Source organism: Homalodisca vitripennis, chromosome 2 (assembly GCF_021130785.1).
Source record: "Homalodisca vitripennis isolate AUS2020 chromosome 2, UT_GWSS_2.1, whole genome shotgun sequence".
NCBI lineage: Eukaryota > Metazoa > Arthropoda > Insecta > Hemiptera > Cicadellidae > Homalodisca > Homalodisca vitripennis.
In genome coordinates, this window is record NC_060208.1 from 22,592,803 (window position 1) to 22,610,428 (window position 17,626).

Below are 17,626 nucleotides of genomic sequence, written 5' to 3' on the forward strand. Positions count from 1 at the left end.
TATATTGCTGTTACTATCAAATATGTATTGAAATAACCGAACTGATGTGTGATCAGGGGACCAAATACTGTTAAACAACTTTTAATAGTCATTAAAGTTTTATTAATAGCATTAATCTATTGTAATACCAATAAATAGGGACAACTCACTCCACCAACCAGAACGTGTCAGTGTGATGATGAATTCCTCAGCACACTTAATTTTTGAATACTTGCAGATACACAAATTAAACTTATGCAAAGTTTCTAGGCCAACATAGGTCACTTTTTAACATTTTTGTCCATTATAGGGAAGATCCCTCCAACATACAATTTTTAAATTTTAACCCTCCTTTTGTGATACATTTTTGAAAAGAGAATTTATAAATAAACAATTCAGTGCAAACTCCAAGTATTTCTTTTAGATCAAAGTAAAAATGGAATGCATTTATAAAATTCAATAAATACAATATAATCACTTGAAGAGAATTAGATATTAGTCCTAAATGCTTAGCTTCACAATCAATTTTAATGTAAAGATACAGGATTAAGTATTAAATATATTGTAATTAAAAATACACCTTTACTTAGTCTGGTAGTTGGTTATTTGCGGTTTATCATGCCAGAAAGAGTTTTTCTGCTTGTAAATTTCAAAAATTGAGAGGCAGTACATTTTTTGCAATGTGTTCAAGTTCTTCATGAACACATGATCCTTTTATACATTATTAAAATTGCTTCTACGAAATGGAAAATAATTTAAACTCAATTTTAAAGAACATAAAATCCAAGATTAATTTAACTAAGAAGGTTAAAATCCCACCTTCATCAATACCCAAATTACAATCCATTATTAATTATTTGTGTTAGTTTGTTTAAATGTATTAATATTATTTCAACATTTCTTTAAAAAGTAATTACATCTTTGCAGCAGACTACTTAACTTTTTATTTAAAAACCTTGATATACTCCTCTCTCAATATTTTACTATGTGGCTGACCTCCAATTCTGACTTCAGATCTGTTGGTGAACTTGTAATGGAGGAAGGTAAGGACAGTGAGGCAGAAACAGCAGAAATTGACTTGGAGAACATCGCAAATTCCTTAGAGGAGATCGTTAGGGTGTACAATGATGCCCCAATGTTGATCTCTCAACCCAAGAGGTTCCTGCCGGTCTCGGCACAGTTTGAGCTGAGCTGTGTTTCTGCGCCGGACCCGTATCCGGCACTGATGACCTACTGTCGCACTCACCGGCTGCTAGAGACGCTGCTGATCCTGCTCACACACCCGGCCACGTCCTGCTACCCTAGTGTGGTCACCCCGGCCCACGAGCTTCTGGCTTGCCTGCAGGACTCCCAGCAAGGGCTGAGATTTCTGGCGGCCATCCCGGACACCATTAACCCTCTGGTCCGTGGTCTTCTTGGCTCCCAGCCAGACGATTCTCAGCTCGGCTTGCACCTCGTCTACAGGTCAGTACATCGGCAATTACAATAAATCTGCCTTGTGTAGATTGTTAGAAGTATTTTATACTCACACAACACAATGCTCTAATGTAACATGGTTGGACTAATAAAATGTATTTATTAGTTATGTACTGTATCCTCTGGTGGAGATACTCCATGACAAATAATAATAACCAGATTATTCTTCATTAATAAATAATAATATTTAAATGGAGTTGGTGTTCTGGCAAATAAAATTATAGTCTTGTAATGTTAACAATTGCTTTTTTAAAATTTATCTTGTTGTAATCTCCAATTTACAATTTGATGTCTGTACAAACTGAACTCAATTATTAAATTATACTTTCTATAATTTATACTTTCTTGGTAGAATTATAATTCTTCCAGAATCATAATTCTGGTAAGAGCACATTTTAGAATAATTTTTTAACACTTAAATAATTTTATAATTCCTGAATTTAGCTTGAATTGGTACATCCCAACAAAAAGTAAAATACTTCTTATTATAATGAACTAAAGCAACTTACAACTTTTTATTTGGTTTCTTGTCCGGTTCACTGAAAACCCTAATAAGAAACAAATTATAAATTTTATTAGATTTTTAATAGTTTTAAATTTTATTACTTTGTTTAACCCTATAAGTGGCGGTCATTTGTGGTCTCAGTGGCAAGCCGTTTTCGGGTAAATTGCCGTGATCGTTAAACTTATTTTTTAGAAAATATTGTCTAAGTGATAACCTAGCAACATTATATATTTTTGTTTTTCTTATGAAACTATAGAATAAGAATAAATATAATATTTGGTTCCTTTACCTTTATTTTTAGATGAATATCATTGTAGATGTGTAAAGATTTTCTTTTAGAAAAAAATAATTGTTAAGTTCTACTGTCCGTCACTATGAAACTAACTACTGGAGCTACAAAATAATGTCAAATTCACATAATATATACAATTTTATTCTAATCAAATTACTTCTTATACATTTTTGTCTATTTACAAGAACAAAAAAAAGTTAGATGGGAAAATCTAAATCTATGTAAAAAACTGGTTTATTTTACTCCGAGTCACTAGAAGGGGCTTGCCTTTTCCTCCCAGTAGTGTAGGGCCTATAATAGGGCCAATTCCCAACAAAGCTTAAAAGTCTCCAAGGTCTATCCCCAGCACAAAAAAGGACCAAAAAACTGACCCCAAAAACTATAGACCCATTTCCTTAATATCAACGTTTTCAAAAATTATTGAAAAAATAGTATTGAAGAGACTAATGACACATCTTACACAACAGGACTTATAATTACTGACTGCCAGCATGGCTTCCAGAAGGGAAAATCTACTTTATCTGCCATCATAAGTCTGGTCGAATCTATAATTGACAGCATAGAGGAGGGACAATTTGTCACTGCCTTATTCCTAGACTTACAGTAAGGCCTTTGATTGCTTAGGACACAGCCTCATCTCTAAAAAAAACTTGCAGCTTTGGGAGTAACAGGTCTGGAAAACAAGTGGTTTGATAGTTATCTCAAAGGGAGATCCCAAATTGTGGAGAATTCAGCATACTACATCTGGCGTCACTTAGCATGTTCAGATCTTGTCCTCAACCAATTACTAGAGGAGTCCCACAGGGATCTGTGTTGGGACCCATTTTGTTTATTCTGCTGACTAACGACTTTCCCAGCTCTAATTCAAAATGAAAGTACGAGCTGCATAATGTACGCAGATGATTACCACTCTTCTTCTAAGAAATGACACAGCTGAACAATTGTACAGTAACTCTATCACATCATTTAGAAAGCGCCATAATCTACAGTAAATTAAATGACTTAGCAATATAAACCCTGACAAAACTACACAGGTACACTTTAGCAGGAAGAAAGAGGTACCAGCAAGCATTCCCAATATACCAGTGGCTAACCAGATCAAGTTTTTTTTTGGGAGTAACTCTCGATAGCAGACTCACATGGGCAGATCATGTAAACAACATATGCAATAAAATTAGTACAGGCATCTACGTTGTTAAACGTAATTAAATGGGTAGGCTCTCTGGTAAGCGGCAAAAAAAAATAGCCTACTATGCGCTAATAGAGTCTCACATTAGGTATGGCCCTTATAGTCTGGGGAACCTCCCAAGGAAACCTCAAGAGAGTTCTGGTACTCCCAAAAGAAGGCAGTCAGGACCCTTGCAAACCTTGAGCCACTACAAACTTGCCGACAGGCCTACCAGACCCTAGGCATACTTACAGTACCTGCACTTTACATTTATGAAGCCATCTTGCACGTAGATAAACTACATCTGCAGACTCACATGGGACCTCCATAATTACCCCACACGCCATGCCTCAAGGCTCACTCTACCTTCAACACAGAACAGCTTTATATGAGAAGAAACCTTCATACATTGGCCGGAAATTTAAAAAACCTTCTACCAGACTACCTCCGCAGCCTGACAGGAAACAGACTAAAGAACCTACTTCGAGAGTTTTTTGCTGAAGAGACCTGTATACACCATTGAAGAGTTCCTGGAATCTGCTAACACTGGAACCACGTGATTTTAAAAAATTAAAGCATAAACCTCCTATACTCACAATGATGACACTATTAAACTGTAATTATCTAACTTTGCATTATGTATTATATTTTGACAAATTACTGTACTTAATGTTCACGTAATAAAGACATTTTGATTTTGATTTTGATTTTGAATAGTGGCTTAGTTTGCCATAGCACAATATATTTCGTAAATATAAAACAGGAATTGTCTTATCGCAAACCCCTCCCCATCCTCAGACAGAGGTCAAAGTCGAGCGGTCTAGTGGTCTAGTAGATAACGTGACTACAGAAATCTCGCCGCCCCCGTTCAGCTGGTGCACCGCATTCTTGTACTGTCATGCCGAAGTGTCTGTCGAGTGCGTCGCTTTGTTGTACTTTCGTGTTTTACTGTAGTGTGTAATAGATTAGTGATGGGTGACACTATGAGAATTTGGGATTTACCCAGGAGCGAAGAGGGGGCCATTCGTTTTTTACAAGATCATGACTAGATGCCCAAATTTAAAATATGTGTGGGCGGCGTCGGCAGTTGCAGCTGAAGGCGGAAATCCACTACACTCACTCATCCTTGATATTGCTGCATTCTGGGCGTCACAGGAAACCCATTAACAATTAATAATCGTTGTAAGTTTGCAATTTTGTAATTGAAGAGTTGCTTTTTCATTCTATAATGTTTTTTTCTATAAATTTATATGTTTGTGTTCCTCATACTGGTGTGGTCGGTATAATCCCAAAGTACCCCCAAACATTTTCCATGACGAACGAATAACCTAAACATTTACCGGTAACAAAAAACAATGCGATAATCAATAATATACTGACAATAACAGTACGCAAAGTCGCCAAACAAAACAGTGACGAGATGAGTAGACAAGCTGTTCTCTCGTCTGCCACCAGGTCCAAACGAAAACTGTTGGATTCATTTAAGCCAGCAAACGTTAGTAACATGAATACACACTATACTATATGATAATATATAGGAAATTTCATGGAGAATTACGATAGTTCAAACTAGGCCTAAAAAATAATGGATGGTTGCGGAGCAACAGCCTTAAATGTGAAGCGATGGCTGTGACGGCGCTTGCCACTTCGCAGCGGCGTGAATCACGTCTCAGACGGTGCTTGCCACTTATAGGGTTAAACAAATTTACTTTCCAGTTACTAAAAACTTTTTAGTGAAGTTTTATTGGTATTAAAAATTTAACACAGTAGAGATATATATGAATTTTTATATAAGTTAAAACAATTAGTTGGTTGGTTCAAAGTTGTAATAAAATGTACTGTACATACCCGTAAACTGGGGTCTTCTTTCAATCCTGATCTAACTTTCTGCCTACGAGGCTAAACCACACTAGAAAGTAAGTAGAGCTCTCCAGTAGTTTTGTTGTAGCATTAAATCACATGTAACCAACTAGGTTTCCTATTGGTCAACAAGTTACAGAACTCTGGACCAATCAAAAAATTAGTTATTTACAATGGAATACCATTGTTTTAAATTTACAGAATTCAACTTGTCCATTCAAGCTACTTTAGGGAACACTTGTTTTAATATTATATCAATCTTAAATTTTATTTTTATTAAATTAAGCTTATTACATATAATAATTTTTTTACATTTTCCATTTTTTTTATAAAACAATGTATTGTTGTAACTATTTGCATACACAGTACAATAGAACAATAAGGTTCCATCTCAAAAACCTATTTACCATTACTTCCATCAGTTTTTAATTAATTGCTTATTGGCTAAGTTTATTGTGTACATTTACACCAGTTTGCCAGCTGACTGGGATTGTTATCCAATTGTGTAACATAATTATTGTCTGTTCACAGATTACAAGCTTTGTCCCACGTAGATGGCCTGCTGCACTGCTACCACCAAAACAAGACCGATCCGGATGACCCAGAAGTGTTTGATCACCTCCAGTCACTGTTCTGCCTCACATTTTCCGCAGTCGGTAAGATGGGGGTGGTACACGTTCTGAGCCGAGGTGACCACATGTCAGTGCTCCTCAACTACTTTAGAGCGAAGACGGTTGAGAAGGACACCAAAGTGAAGAAGTCTCCAGGAAAATCATATGCAGCCGATTTAATAACGATGACAGTAAAGTTTTCTGATCATGTTCCGTTCCTTCAAAAATACAGCAAGGAATTAATAGAGATGATTGGGAAGGATTCAGGTCAGGAGTTGAACGAGTTGATGCCATGGCTTAAGCCAGTGGAGAACCCTTCGGTGTTCGCCTACGATGATATTTCGTCACTGGTGGAAATTTTGAAGAAGAACATCGAAAATGCAACGTCACTTCCTGGAGAGTTGATTACTGCCGTCAGAGTGTTGAAGTATCTTGGGATTCCACCTCGTGACAAGGAGCTCTCTCTACCGGCTCCGGACTCTTTGGAGTACGTGGAGCTCAAGTACAAGTGTGTCATCATTCAGTTGTTCTCACTGGAGGGTGTGACCCATCTGGGTGCGGTACTGCAGCGGCTTTGTGAACACTACGAGCAACCGTCTCTCCACTCAGCACGACTGGTGGGGCGCCAGGGCCTGTCGCTGCTTGCGCTGCTGCACCCTGCTCTACAGCTGGTGCGCCGCGTGCTCACACAGGTCATCCGCTGTCGCAACACCGAATACAAGGACCTCACAATGATCCCTGTTTTGCTGCAGACCTACGCTCTCATGCAAGCCATTCCACTCAGCGCCCATGCTCACTTCCAGGCACAGAAGGTACACCGACTTGTTATTGTTATTTGTTACATTGTTGTTTTGTTGATTGTTATTTTGGAATATCAGATTTAGTAGAGTGAGCAAAAAGTGGTCATTTTGTTACCCATTCAACACTTGAATTACGGAATTTGTGATTATTAGTTTTAGTAAAAGTTTTGCGTGATTATAATTTGAAAATAACTTAAATTTATATCCAGCAAGACAAATTCACTGAAATTAATACAGATGAACGCTAAATATCACATATATATATATATATATATATATATATATATATATATATATATATATATATTAATTGCTAAAAAATTACATGATTGCCTTGGAAATGTATCGAATGCTTTGACTGCACATTTAAAATTTTAAATGAAAAAGAAAAGGCCAGTAATGTTTTGCATAGTTACAAGATGCAAGTTTTTTATGTATTAAGTCTTGAATATTTTTTTCAAACTATAGTTGGTTATAATAGTTTGTTCAGTATAATCACTGTGGAAAAGACTCCTGGTTCTATTTGTAAATTATAATCACTTATAATTCATAATTATCAAGGAATATGTAATACCCAAACACAAAGTGGTGTAACTGCCATAATTTTATATAATATTTTCCAGTCCTTGACTTAAAACCATCTGAAAAAAAGTTAGTGTATGATGTTATCACTTTTTATGAGTAGAAATAGACATGTAAACGTATTCATGACTATTATTGCATAAAGTCTAACTAACAAAGCTGTCAATTCCATTGAAATTCTCCTTAAATTTTGGAGATATTTAAAAAACGTTATACCAAAGGAAAAAATGTTTTGACTGAGTAGTGGGTAGAGAAGATATTAATATGCAGATTTCATGTGGAAAATGTTGCAATATACGTACAAATAAGAGAGCTGTGACAGTTTAGAATTTTTGACCAAAATCAGTTTTTGAATGCAGTGAGTGAATGACGCAACTAATAATCAACTTGACTACATTAATTTGTTGGTCTTGTTATCACACAAAACTTTGTCCATTTAATCTTTGTTGTATTTCTGATAGTTTCCAAGATCCCTTCAGTGTGCATAAAATTTGGAACTCACTGTTTGTATCTACAATAGGAAAATGATTACAATATTTAAAGAGCCAGGATTAATTATAATTAGTTAAAATACTTTCTTTATCAATGTTAATTGTAGGAAAATTTAGACGTTTCCTCAAATTCATACAATAAAGAGTGAGACAAACAATTTTCAGAGATAGTTGGTCATCCTGGCAGTTAAATACATTGGAACAAGAAGAGTGATACAATAAATAGCATGAATTATGAATAGATAATAGTCCAAATTATTGATTTCTCAAATAAATAAGTAAAAAGTGGAAAAAAATGTTATTATGAACTTAATTATGTTTTCTAAAGTAAAGTGTCTAAATATCTTATTTAATATAGCTGCATTTGGTATTAGTTAATTCTTCACACTGAACTTTGGGTTATGTCCTTAAAAAGTTCATTTCATTATTATTGGATGGTTACACAAATCGTCTTGATTGGATTAGATCCGGATATTAAATATCACATAAAACCCTCATTGATTACAGAATTAACTTTGATGCTTCAAAGAGGTATAAAGGTCTATGATCAAATTTAATCCATACCATCACTAAATGTATCTCTTTGTACTAAATGCTCATCTTGTTTGTTCTAGGTTTGCAGAGATATAGTGGAAACCCTTTTGGCCTTCACACAGCCAGTGACCTCGGAACCAAGTACAGAAACCGAGGCCCTTAACAAGAGCCTGTGGACTCTGATGATGACTGAAGTGTTTAAGTTTACTGTCTCTACACCCAACAATTTCCTGCCAGGACTGTCCCTACTGTCAGAGCTGCTGCCTTTGCCTCTACAGGTCACCATAATACTGTTATAATACTGTATATAGTAAAATCAAGGGTGTGAAAGTACTAAAAATGTATATAATTTCTAAAAATCAGCAATTTAACTTGAGTTGAATAATCTGTATTAATAAAATAATATTTTGATTTTTGTGCTACAAATTTTAGCTATCTAAAATATTATTTTAAATACATATTTGTATCAATTGAAAGTCCCTTACATTCTAGATGTGCCTTTTTTGGATTCAAAATGGGTATGAGCATAGGGCTATTAAAAATTCCAATGTTAATCTTATGAGAGTATTTTTGCTTAGTTTGAAGTAGCTGATTACTAAACATTGCTGTTATTCGGACAGTGATTCTCAATTCACTAACCTAGTTAATATCAACTCATTTCTTTATAATACTTATACTAATTAGTTGAAATTTGACTTAAAAACCAATACGTAAAGTTGTTTTGTAGCAATCAGTGTTTTTAAACATTTTGCATTAGATATTGTTATTGGTTGTAAAATTATATTGCTTTCAATCAGAACCAAAATTTTAGGTGTTCATCGTGAAAATGAAGGGCATGGCATAAACTTAAAAGTAATAACCAAAAGACACGGACTGGACTGGACAGATGCCTTAGAAATATATTATTGATTCAGGTCTTATTTAAATGTATTTATTCATCTGTAGTCAGGAAAGGAACTTAAATTGGAATTTCTGGAAAAATTATTTAGCAAGTTCATTACTCATTATTCCATCGTTTCAATTCAAAAAAAAAAACGACTCTTGTTACATTCAGTTAATACCATTTGTGAATTTACAATATATTACCACTACATTATGGTCAGAAGAAGACATTGTTACAATGACACAGGGATTCATAAATCAAAGAGGAAGAACAACACAAAACTCCCATATCAGAACCTTTCGGTATCATTATGGTCTGATGTGATTTAAATAAATTAGTATTTTTTTTTATTGTTAGCATCACAGCCTCTCGCACTTTTCACATGCACTAGCTAGAACAGACCTTGGTAGTCAAAGATTGAATAAAAATGTATCACTTTTTATAAAATGCTAAGAAGCTGTATGTGGTTAATTGTGGAAAATATTATAAATAGTTAAACTGATTTTTTAAATTTTGTAAATGTTGTATGTCATTCCACAAAAAGTACATACTAATAATGTATTCCTACTTCGGATATACAGGAACACCAAACAATATGTACTACAGTTTTGGGTAAATGTTGAAAAATCATTAGTTAACTGATATAGATAGTATTAAGCATAATATCTCTCCGAGGATTTTGATTTTTACATTTTTAACTTTATCTGTATATATATGAATATTTTGTTTCTGAGATAAATGTAATGCAATACCGGTAATTATTTCCTTTGTAAATACCTCATAAATAACTAGTTCAATAGATTATTTACTCTCAAGGAAAAATCAAGTTATGGCCTAAAGAATCAAAAACATTGCTACCTAAAAAGAAAGATAGGGCAAAAATTAACCCTTCTTCAATTTTCAACTATGTTGATACACTGTTATCAAGCTGGAATGGCTCTCTTTTATAAAATATGAATTGACAGTGAGTAATTAGGATTTATAAATGGCTCATCAATCTTTGTCAGTAACAATTTCAATAGTTTTTGAGAATGTAAAACAAATGACATAGGTCCATAATTTAGAAGATCTATTTTTGGTCATTTTTTGTTCTATCCTAAGATGCTAGACAAAGCCATGGTGATTAAGTATAGAATGAGTGTGGTTAGCCGCTGTAGTCTTGTTAATAATTTATTTTTAATCCTAAGAATCCATTAATGCACAGGTCCAGAGCCGTTCTCCGTTGCCGGATGAAGAAATTACTCGGGTTGTCAATTGTCGTAAATTATGGTCAGCCCATCTCCACTGCCTCAGCAGCCTGATACATGAGATGATCAGCACCATGTGCAGCAGCAGTTACAACCCGCTACTACAGCTGCTGAGAAGTGTCTGTGTCCAGTTGGCAGACCTGGCTGCTCCCACCGCTCTCACTGTACGTAGTGGTCATGAAACTATTATTGTATAATTCTGTCAACTTAAATTTAGAGTGGGAGCTTACATATGTTTAATCAAACTTAATTGAAATACAATCACATGAGTTTAATGGGACATTGAAATGAATAATGTAATTTAATATTAAATAAAGTTATATACTAATAACCAAACAAATGCCATTATTATACACCATCGACTTCAAACGTATTCAACACCAGATCTGAATAAACAAATAATGAAATTTAGTATAAGTGATAACATGATTATTTGTATGAGGTCAAACATTTTTAGCTATTAGAAATATTGTGGATATGAACATTTGGAAAATTGTTTCTAATTTAAGCTATCAGGCACTTGTAACTTATTAGTTAATAAATTTATCAAAGATTTATTTAACCCTCAAAGTGCTTTTGTCGCTTGTGGGATGTTTTCGTTTCATCATGCTATAGAGGAACTGTTTATTAAATATTTGCGTTCTTTGTACAGTAAAATTTAGTACAGATTGCTCTATGCACAAATGAAACTGGAAGTATTAATTCAGAAGATTGCATGAAGTACGAAAAATAAAAGTCGGTCGATTCAGTCAGCATGGTATGTACCAGCTGATTCAGTCAGTTGTTGGTGTATATAAAACTGTGCTTTTACATTGTTACTGCCATTTAGCTGTTTTGTGCTCAAATGTATAACTACTATCGCTGTTTATTTTGAATAAGTATTCATTGTCCAAGTACTTATGCTGTAGTTAACATTATCTGTGAATTTTGGCAGACAGATCATGTTTATTGTTGTAATTTTTATATTTTTGATTTTCATTACTACATTTTGAAAATGTTTATACCTCATCAGTTAAACTGTAATAAAACAGAATTTGCCATGTGCATGACAGGTAACTAGGGCAGTGCTGGACACTATAGTGAAAGCAGTGAGTTCAGAGTGGCCTGTGTCCAGCCACATGATGCGACTGTTGACGTTCCTGGCGTGTCTGGCGACTCACGCACCCGTCAAGGCCGCCCTCCTGCACCTCACCATTAGGAACAACAGTGACAAGACCCAGCGATACCCGGACTTGATCGTGAGCCTTTGCCACATACTGCGGGCCAACCACGAGTCTCCCACACATGTGCAGGCTCAGGTATGTGGTGTTTTATCTATGGATGTCTGTGCTTGCTTACTAAATAGGGGGTTTACTTACTAAACACAAATGAAGCCAGTAATAGTTAAAAGTCGTATTACTTATTTTAATTCAGTCGAGCTAGACAATGTGAAAAGGCACAAACAAGAATGAAACATGTACAATAAGTACAAAATTACGGTAAAAACTTTAAAAAGGTTTGAAAGAGCTATGGATGAGTATTATGGATAAAATTATGATGATCAAAGTGGTGTCTTATCAAACTCAAGTTTTAAATGGTAGGAGTGTTGTCTCACTGAACTAAAGTTCCTAAATGATCAAAGTGTTATCTCATCTAACTCAAGTTTCTCCAATACACAGGACACAAGTACCTCACAATTTTGGATTTGTTAAAAGGTTATTTCAGAAAAACATGAAGGAGAAAATTAATGGAGATTAACAATAAAACTACTCCCGAAAAAGAATGTTAAATTCAGCTCCAGTTCACCTTCCACTTAGTGCAGCGTCTGAAGTCTAATACTGTGACAGATTTGACTCCTGGAATCTGGAATCAACATCCATCTGAAGAGATCCAAAACAGTCGGTGACGAAGAAGCTCAAAACAAACTCTGTAATGTGTAATGTAATTAAGATGAAGTGGTGATCTACATTATGTGTAGAAAACTCGGCTGCTCCACCATGATTTGAGATTATCTCAGAAACATCGTAGTGCACTCAATTGTGTACCTGATGATACAATGAGAATACCACTTCATCTTGACTACACGTATATATATATATATATATATATATATATATATATATATATATATATATATATATATATTAGTATAATGAAAAGTCAACTAAAACCCTTTTTAACATACATATAACACAACAGTATTGTTTTTGCTTCTTGAAGTGGGTAAAAGTTCTGCAAGATATACAGCCAATTTTATTGTTATAGTCATATTTCTACTTTTGTAGGACTGTTTGGGCAATGTTTTCTAGAATCTTTTGAATACACAAACATTAGAAAATTATCTGTAATTTGGTAGGTATTTGTGCCACTGAACATAGGCTACTTATTTTAAATGTTGTAAACTTAACTAAAACACTTGCAATGGGTATTTAACACTTTCTAAAAAATGATTTCCTATATTTATCTCTATTAATATTGTAGGCTGAGAAATTTAAGTGCCACCACAAATGTATGGTATATCCCATTTGTTGCAGGAGTGTATACTGTCAGTGATCCAGTCACTGTGTCATTGCGAGCTGACACTGGTGCCACCGCCAGGGATACTGCAGGGGGGAGCGGTCTCCACCGAGATGTACTTGGCAAACACGCTGCCCCCACGTGATCTGCTCGGAACACTGACTCTGGTGATGTTGGAACACGCAGCAGACCCAGGACACAGCCAGACCACTGTGCAGGGCTGTCTGCGAGCTTTCCTCATGCTGACGGAGCACGACTATGGTTTCTTCCACCTCAAAAAGTAAGTCAATACTAAGAACGGAATGAGGAAGGATTGTTCCAATCTGATTAAAAACTTAGGTTAGAAACCCACAATAAGCTGCAAGTTTCTTGGTTTCTTCCTGGACCAGTTAACAGATATTTAAACACCAAATTTGGTAATTGATTTTACTTTTAAAATTTTGTGAGATTAAGAACATTTGGATGCAAATAATTTTATGTAATCTTTTAGGAGAAATTCAATTACTGTTTGTGAGCTTCTTCCAACAAAGTTGAAAAACTGAAGCTGTCATAGGTTGACCTCTGAAATCTTGAACTTCTTTCAACTTTGTCAAGATTATATCTGCAACGAAATGATTACTACTTTCATCATTCATTGAAGACGGTAGTACTGGCTACCGACCTACTCTGGATCTCTTCAGATAGGTGTACACCTCATAGGTCAACCTATGACAACTTTAGTTTTTCAACTTTATTGGAAGAAGCTCACAAGCGGAAGATGAAATCGAGCAACAGTTCTACTTTACGTTGAAACACTCTTCGCCCCAATGCTGTGGCATTTCCAGCTTCTACTGGTAGATTAACGCATCCTCAATTTAAAGGGTTGTACATTAATAGCAAACAAAGCATTGGTAACTTTAATTTGATAACTCTCCAGCTCATTAATTGAAAATTGCAAATATATGTTTTTCTGCTGTCATGTCTATTTGTAAATCAATGTAACTTGTAGGAAACATTATCAACTGCTTGATAGAAGTCTTAAAAATATGAATTTAATATATTCAAAATCAGTTATCTCTTACAGTACTTGTATAGCTTTCACTGTATGATATTAATGGGTTCTTTCAACAGTACCTTGTTATTTTTCAACAGTAAACTAAATTAATGGGTTACGTACTCAAATGTTTTACTTGATAACCGATCTTGTGTAATATTACTATTACGATACCTGCATTATTATATTCGCTTTCTTGGTTGACTCTGTGGTTAGCACTTCCAGGCGTGATAATTGCAGAATCATCAGTTGGGTCTAGCTGCTGGACCAGTGCTCAAAAACCTTCTGTCATTAATAGGTTGTAAATTGTTTCGAAACAAGTGTTATATGTGTTTTGAACCATTATCTGTGTGTCCAGCTGCCTGGAAAAGAAGCCAGATGCTTTGTACAACGTTGTGACCAAGATTGTCAGTGTGTGGGGACCAGAGGCGAGGGAGACACTCAGCTGTCTGCTGGAACTGCTCAGGGGATGTCTCACTCCGGATGCCCCAGATGAGGTGAGCTGTGGAAGAATTTGTTAAAATTCAATTTTTAAATAAATTTAGTTTTTAAAAGCGTTTTATTAATCTGCCATGACAAAATATGAATTTGAACTTGAAATATGAAATTGTCTTTTGTTTGACTGGTTTTATTTAAAAAATGTGGTCTAGTCAGTGGGAACTTTAGTATGATACAAAATCAAGAATAAATTAAGCCAAAATTTCTTGCTCAAAATACTTAGAGCTGCTAACCTGTAGGTGCTACATTTTCTACTTGTGGGTGCACATGTGAAAAACAAAGGAGCTCATATGATCAGCAATGATCATCATAGAACAAGTATATTGTTCTTTTCAAACACACATTAATGATAATTATCTGTCTTATTTTATAACCATATTGATTCGGAGATGAAACTTTAGGACATTTTATGAACGTACATTTTATGAAGTAAGCTGTTTTGATTTTGTGTTTAAGTTTTGACGAGAAATGTAAAAGCTTGTTTAAAGCGTATAACAAGTCAAGGAGATGAATTTGCAAGTCATTCTCATGTTGTAGGTTCTAGGACTACCGGCCCGCACATTCACTGTGACAGCTCCAGAGTTGGCGAACCTGTTGGGTTGGGGACGCCACTCAGACAGCAAGCATCCGCTCTATGCTGTCAACACTCTGTTGCAGGTGATTAACAGCAGTTTGTAACTGATCATTAATTAATTGGTTTATTTGAATAAATAGGAAATAATAATTGGAATTTATATTGGTGGGAGTTGAATGAATTCTATATTTGGGATGCAAAAGCGGGTTCTGTTTGGCAGGAACCATTGACTGTGGTCGGTTGCCGAATAAGGTAATGCTTGGTGAACTGGCTGCTGATTGGTTGGAAAAATCGCGTGAGATAGGGGGGTGAGAGTTGAGAAGTCTGATTGCAAGAGCGACAAGAATATTTATTTGGCAAGAAGAGCTCGAGTAGAAAGGAAATTTCTTTTACTATTTTTTTTAAATATGTGATCTTATATATTAATTTATATTTGAACTTAAAAAATAATTTAATTTTTAACTAAACAAGTTGGTATTTTATTTTGTCTCCTGTGTGAAAACTCGAGTGTTAAATTAGTGATTTAAATTGCTGCACCATTTTATAAATGTTACATCTATTTATCACCAACATAACCTCAAAACGAGACTACAGCAAGTTCTATTGTAACACGGGAGTGCCGTTGGCCGAGCGGTCTAAGGCGTTGGACTTTGGGTCTGAGTTACAGATAGCACAGGTTCAAATCCTATCTGTAACTGAAGCACTTTTTATCAGTACCATGGACCTTGTACTGTATCGACACTTCCCCCTTATTCTGTTTGATAAGATCCTTGTACAGGTCAGTGGCCTATGAGGGTGGACAGAATAAGGCTTGAAAGGGGATCGGCCTCTCCTTTTATATATAAAAAAAACAGTATGTTCTACTTATAAATTATTTAACTTGTTTCCAAGTTAGGATAGGATTAATTATTCTTACTAACAAAATCAATGATTCAATCCGAAATCAAATTTAAAACAGTTTAAACAGACTTTAGGTTTGCAATGACCTTATATAGCACCATGAATAAAACTACATACAATCCAAGACTAGATATCAAGAAACTATATGTTAGCAGAAGTTTGCACAGAAAATGTGTTCATAGAACTGCACCAAACATATTAACAATTAATATATATTCCGAAACCGGAGGCTGAGGAATATTGTGTGTATTAAGTAGGTATGTTTCATAAAGAGCTTTCATGAGCAAGGTCGAGGGAACTGAATAACATAACAACCAGAGTTGCTGCTTTGCGATGCCAGTGGCGGCTAGTACGTAAGGGAGCAGAATCAATGTTAAAATAGACATTTATATCTATATGTTTTCTGTTTCTGTTAAAGTAAATGGTTGTTGACAGGAGAGCAGAGCTGAAGATGAGAGTCTGGAGACTTTGTGTGAGAATGTGACAGAACTAATACGGCTCCTGGAGTCTGATGGATCTAAACCCTTAGAGCCAAAAGGTGAATCAGTTAAACTCAACATTTTTGATAATTTTTTTTTAATTCACAGTTAACGTTTTTTATGTGAGCAGTGGTTAAGTAAACGAAAGTTCAGAAAATCATAGTAAACAATTAATGTTTTTCTCGCTTTTATTTTTTAACCAATAATTATGTATTTTAATTTTGGACAATTTTCTTCACTATTTCTTTGAAGAGAAGTGATATATTTCATAAATTTGAGAGATACTGTATCAAATTGTAACAATAACAAATCCTTATGAGAATTAAAAAACCCAAAACTTTTGAAATTGTGTATAAAATTTACAAACATGGTGAACAACATACTATTTAGTAAAGGAATCTACATTTTTTAATTTATAAATTGAAAAAACATTAAATCCTATTGTTTTACAAATAGAACCACTGAAAATAATACATATTTAGGTTCTATTGTAATATATTTTACCGTAATAATAATCAACAGAAATGTATGACTAAAAAAGAATATATCATGGGGTTTGGTCTCATAGAGATTTTATGAAAAAAAGAAATAGTGAATTAAGTGAATCTCAGTATGAAAACTAAACACTGCCTGTTAATTGCGAATATATTATTGCACCTTTTATGATAAAGTAGAATCACAGTGTAATATGCCTGAGTCAGCGATGTTTTGGCATTTTTATACAGTTTTTAGGATTGCACTGCTTTCAAGTAAAGACAGCTAATAAAACAGCCTCAAAACTTAACTGTCTGCTTCACTCGTACATAATAAGGTAGTGTATTGGATACTGACACTAATACTATATAATAGTACGTCTTCATTTACAAAAATATAAATGTAATATATAGCCGAGTGGATGAACTTACAACATATAAGTCAGGATCGAAATAGGAAGACAAGTTAAGCACAACTAGGTCAAAAATCGCTTAACCCTCTGTGCTCGAAAGGCCAGCAGGACTGGCCACATCAAGGTTGCAGACAGCTCGCATTAGTTTTGCCTTAGTTTGTCCTTGCAACTCGTATGGCCAGTACAGATGACTACTACTTTCATTGGCAGATCAGCGGCCATATTTGTTGTCTGCCTCCCAAATCGGAGTTATTTTTCAATATCCTCAGTATTATTTGCATAGTAACTTAAAATGTTTAAAGAAGAAATAAAAAAATAATTTCAAATTTATT

General features: G+C 34.7%; 1 protein-coding gene across 2 annotated transcripts in view; it reads left to right on the top strand.

Annotated features, from left to right (window-relative positions):
• LOC124353680 (protein virilizer) overlaps positions 1-17,626 on the top strand; it is a 57,484-nt gene that overhangs the window by 31,177 nt on the left and 8,681 nt on the right. For both annotated transcript variants that reach the window (XM_046803638.1, XM_046803639.1), the window contains exons 12-20: positions 994-1,443; positions 5,812-6,703; positions 8,379-8,576; positions 10,386-10,592; positions 11,481-11,726; positions 12,942-13,204; positions 14,316-14,454; positions 14,993-15,112; positions 16,365-16,467. In XM_046803638.1, coding sequence (XP_046659594.1) covers positions 994-1,443; positions 5,812-6,703; positions 8,379-8,576; positions 10,386-10,592; positions 11,481-11,726; positions 12,942-13,204; positions 14,316-14,454; positions 14,993-15,112; positions 16,365-16,467 — 2,618 coding nt within the window. The remainder of the gene's footprint in view (positions 1-993; positions 1,444-5,811; positions 6,704-8,378; positions 8,577-10,385; positions 10,593-11,480; positions 11,727-12,941; positions 13,205-14,315; positions 14,455-14,992; positions 15,113-16,364; positions 16,468-17,626) is intronic.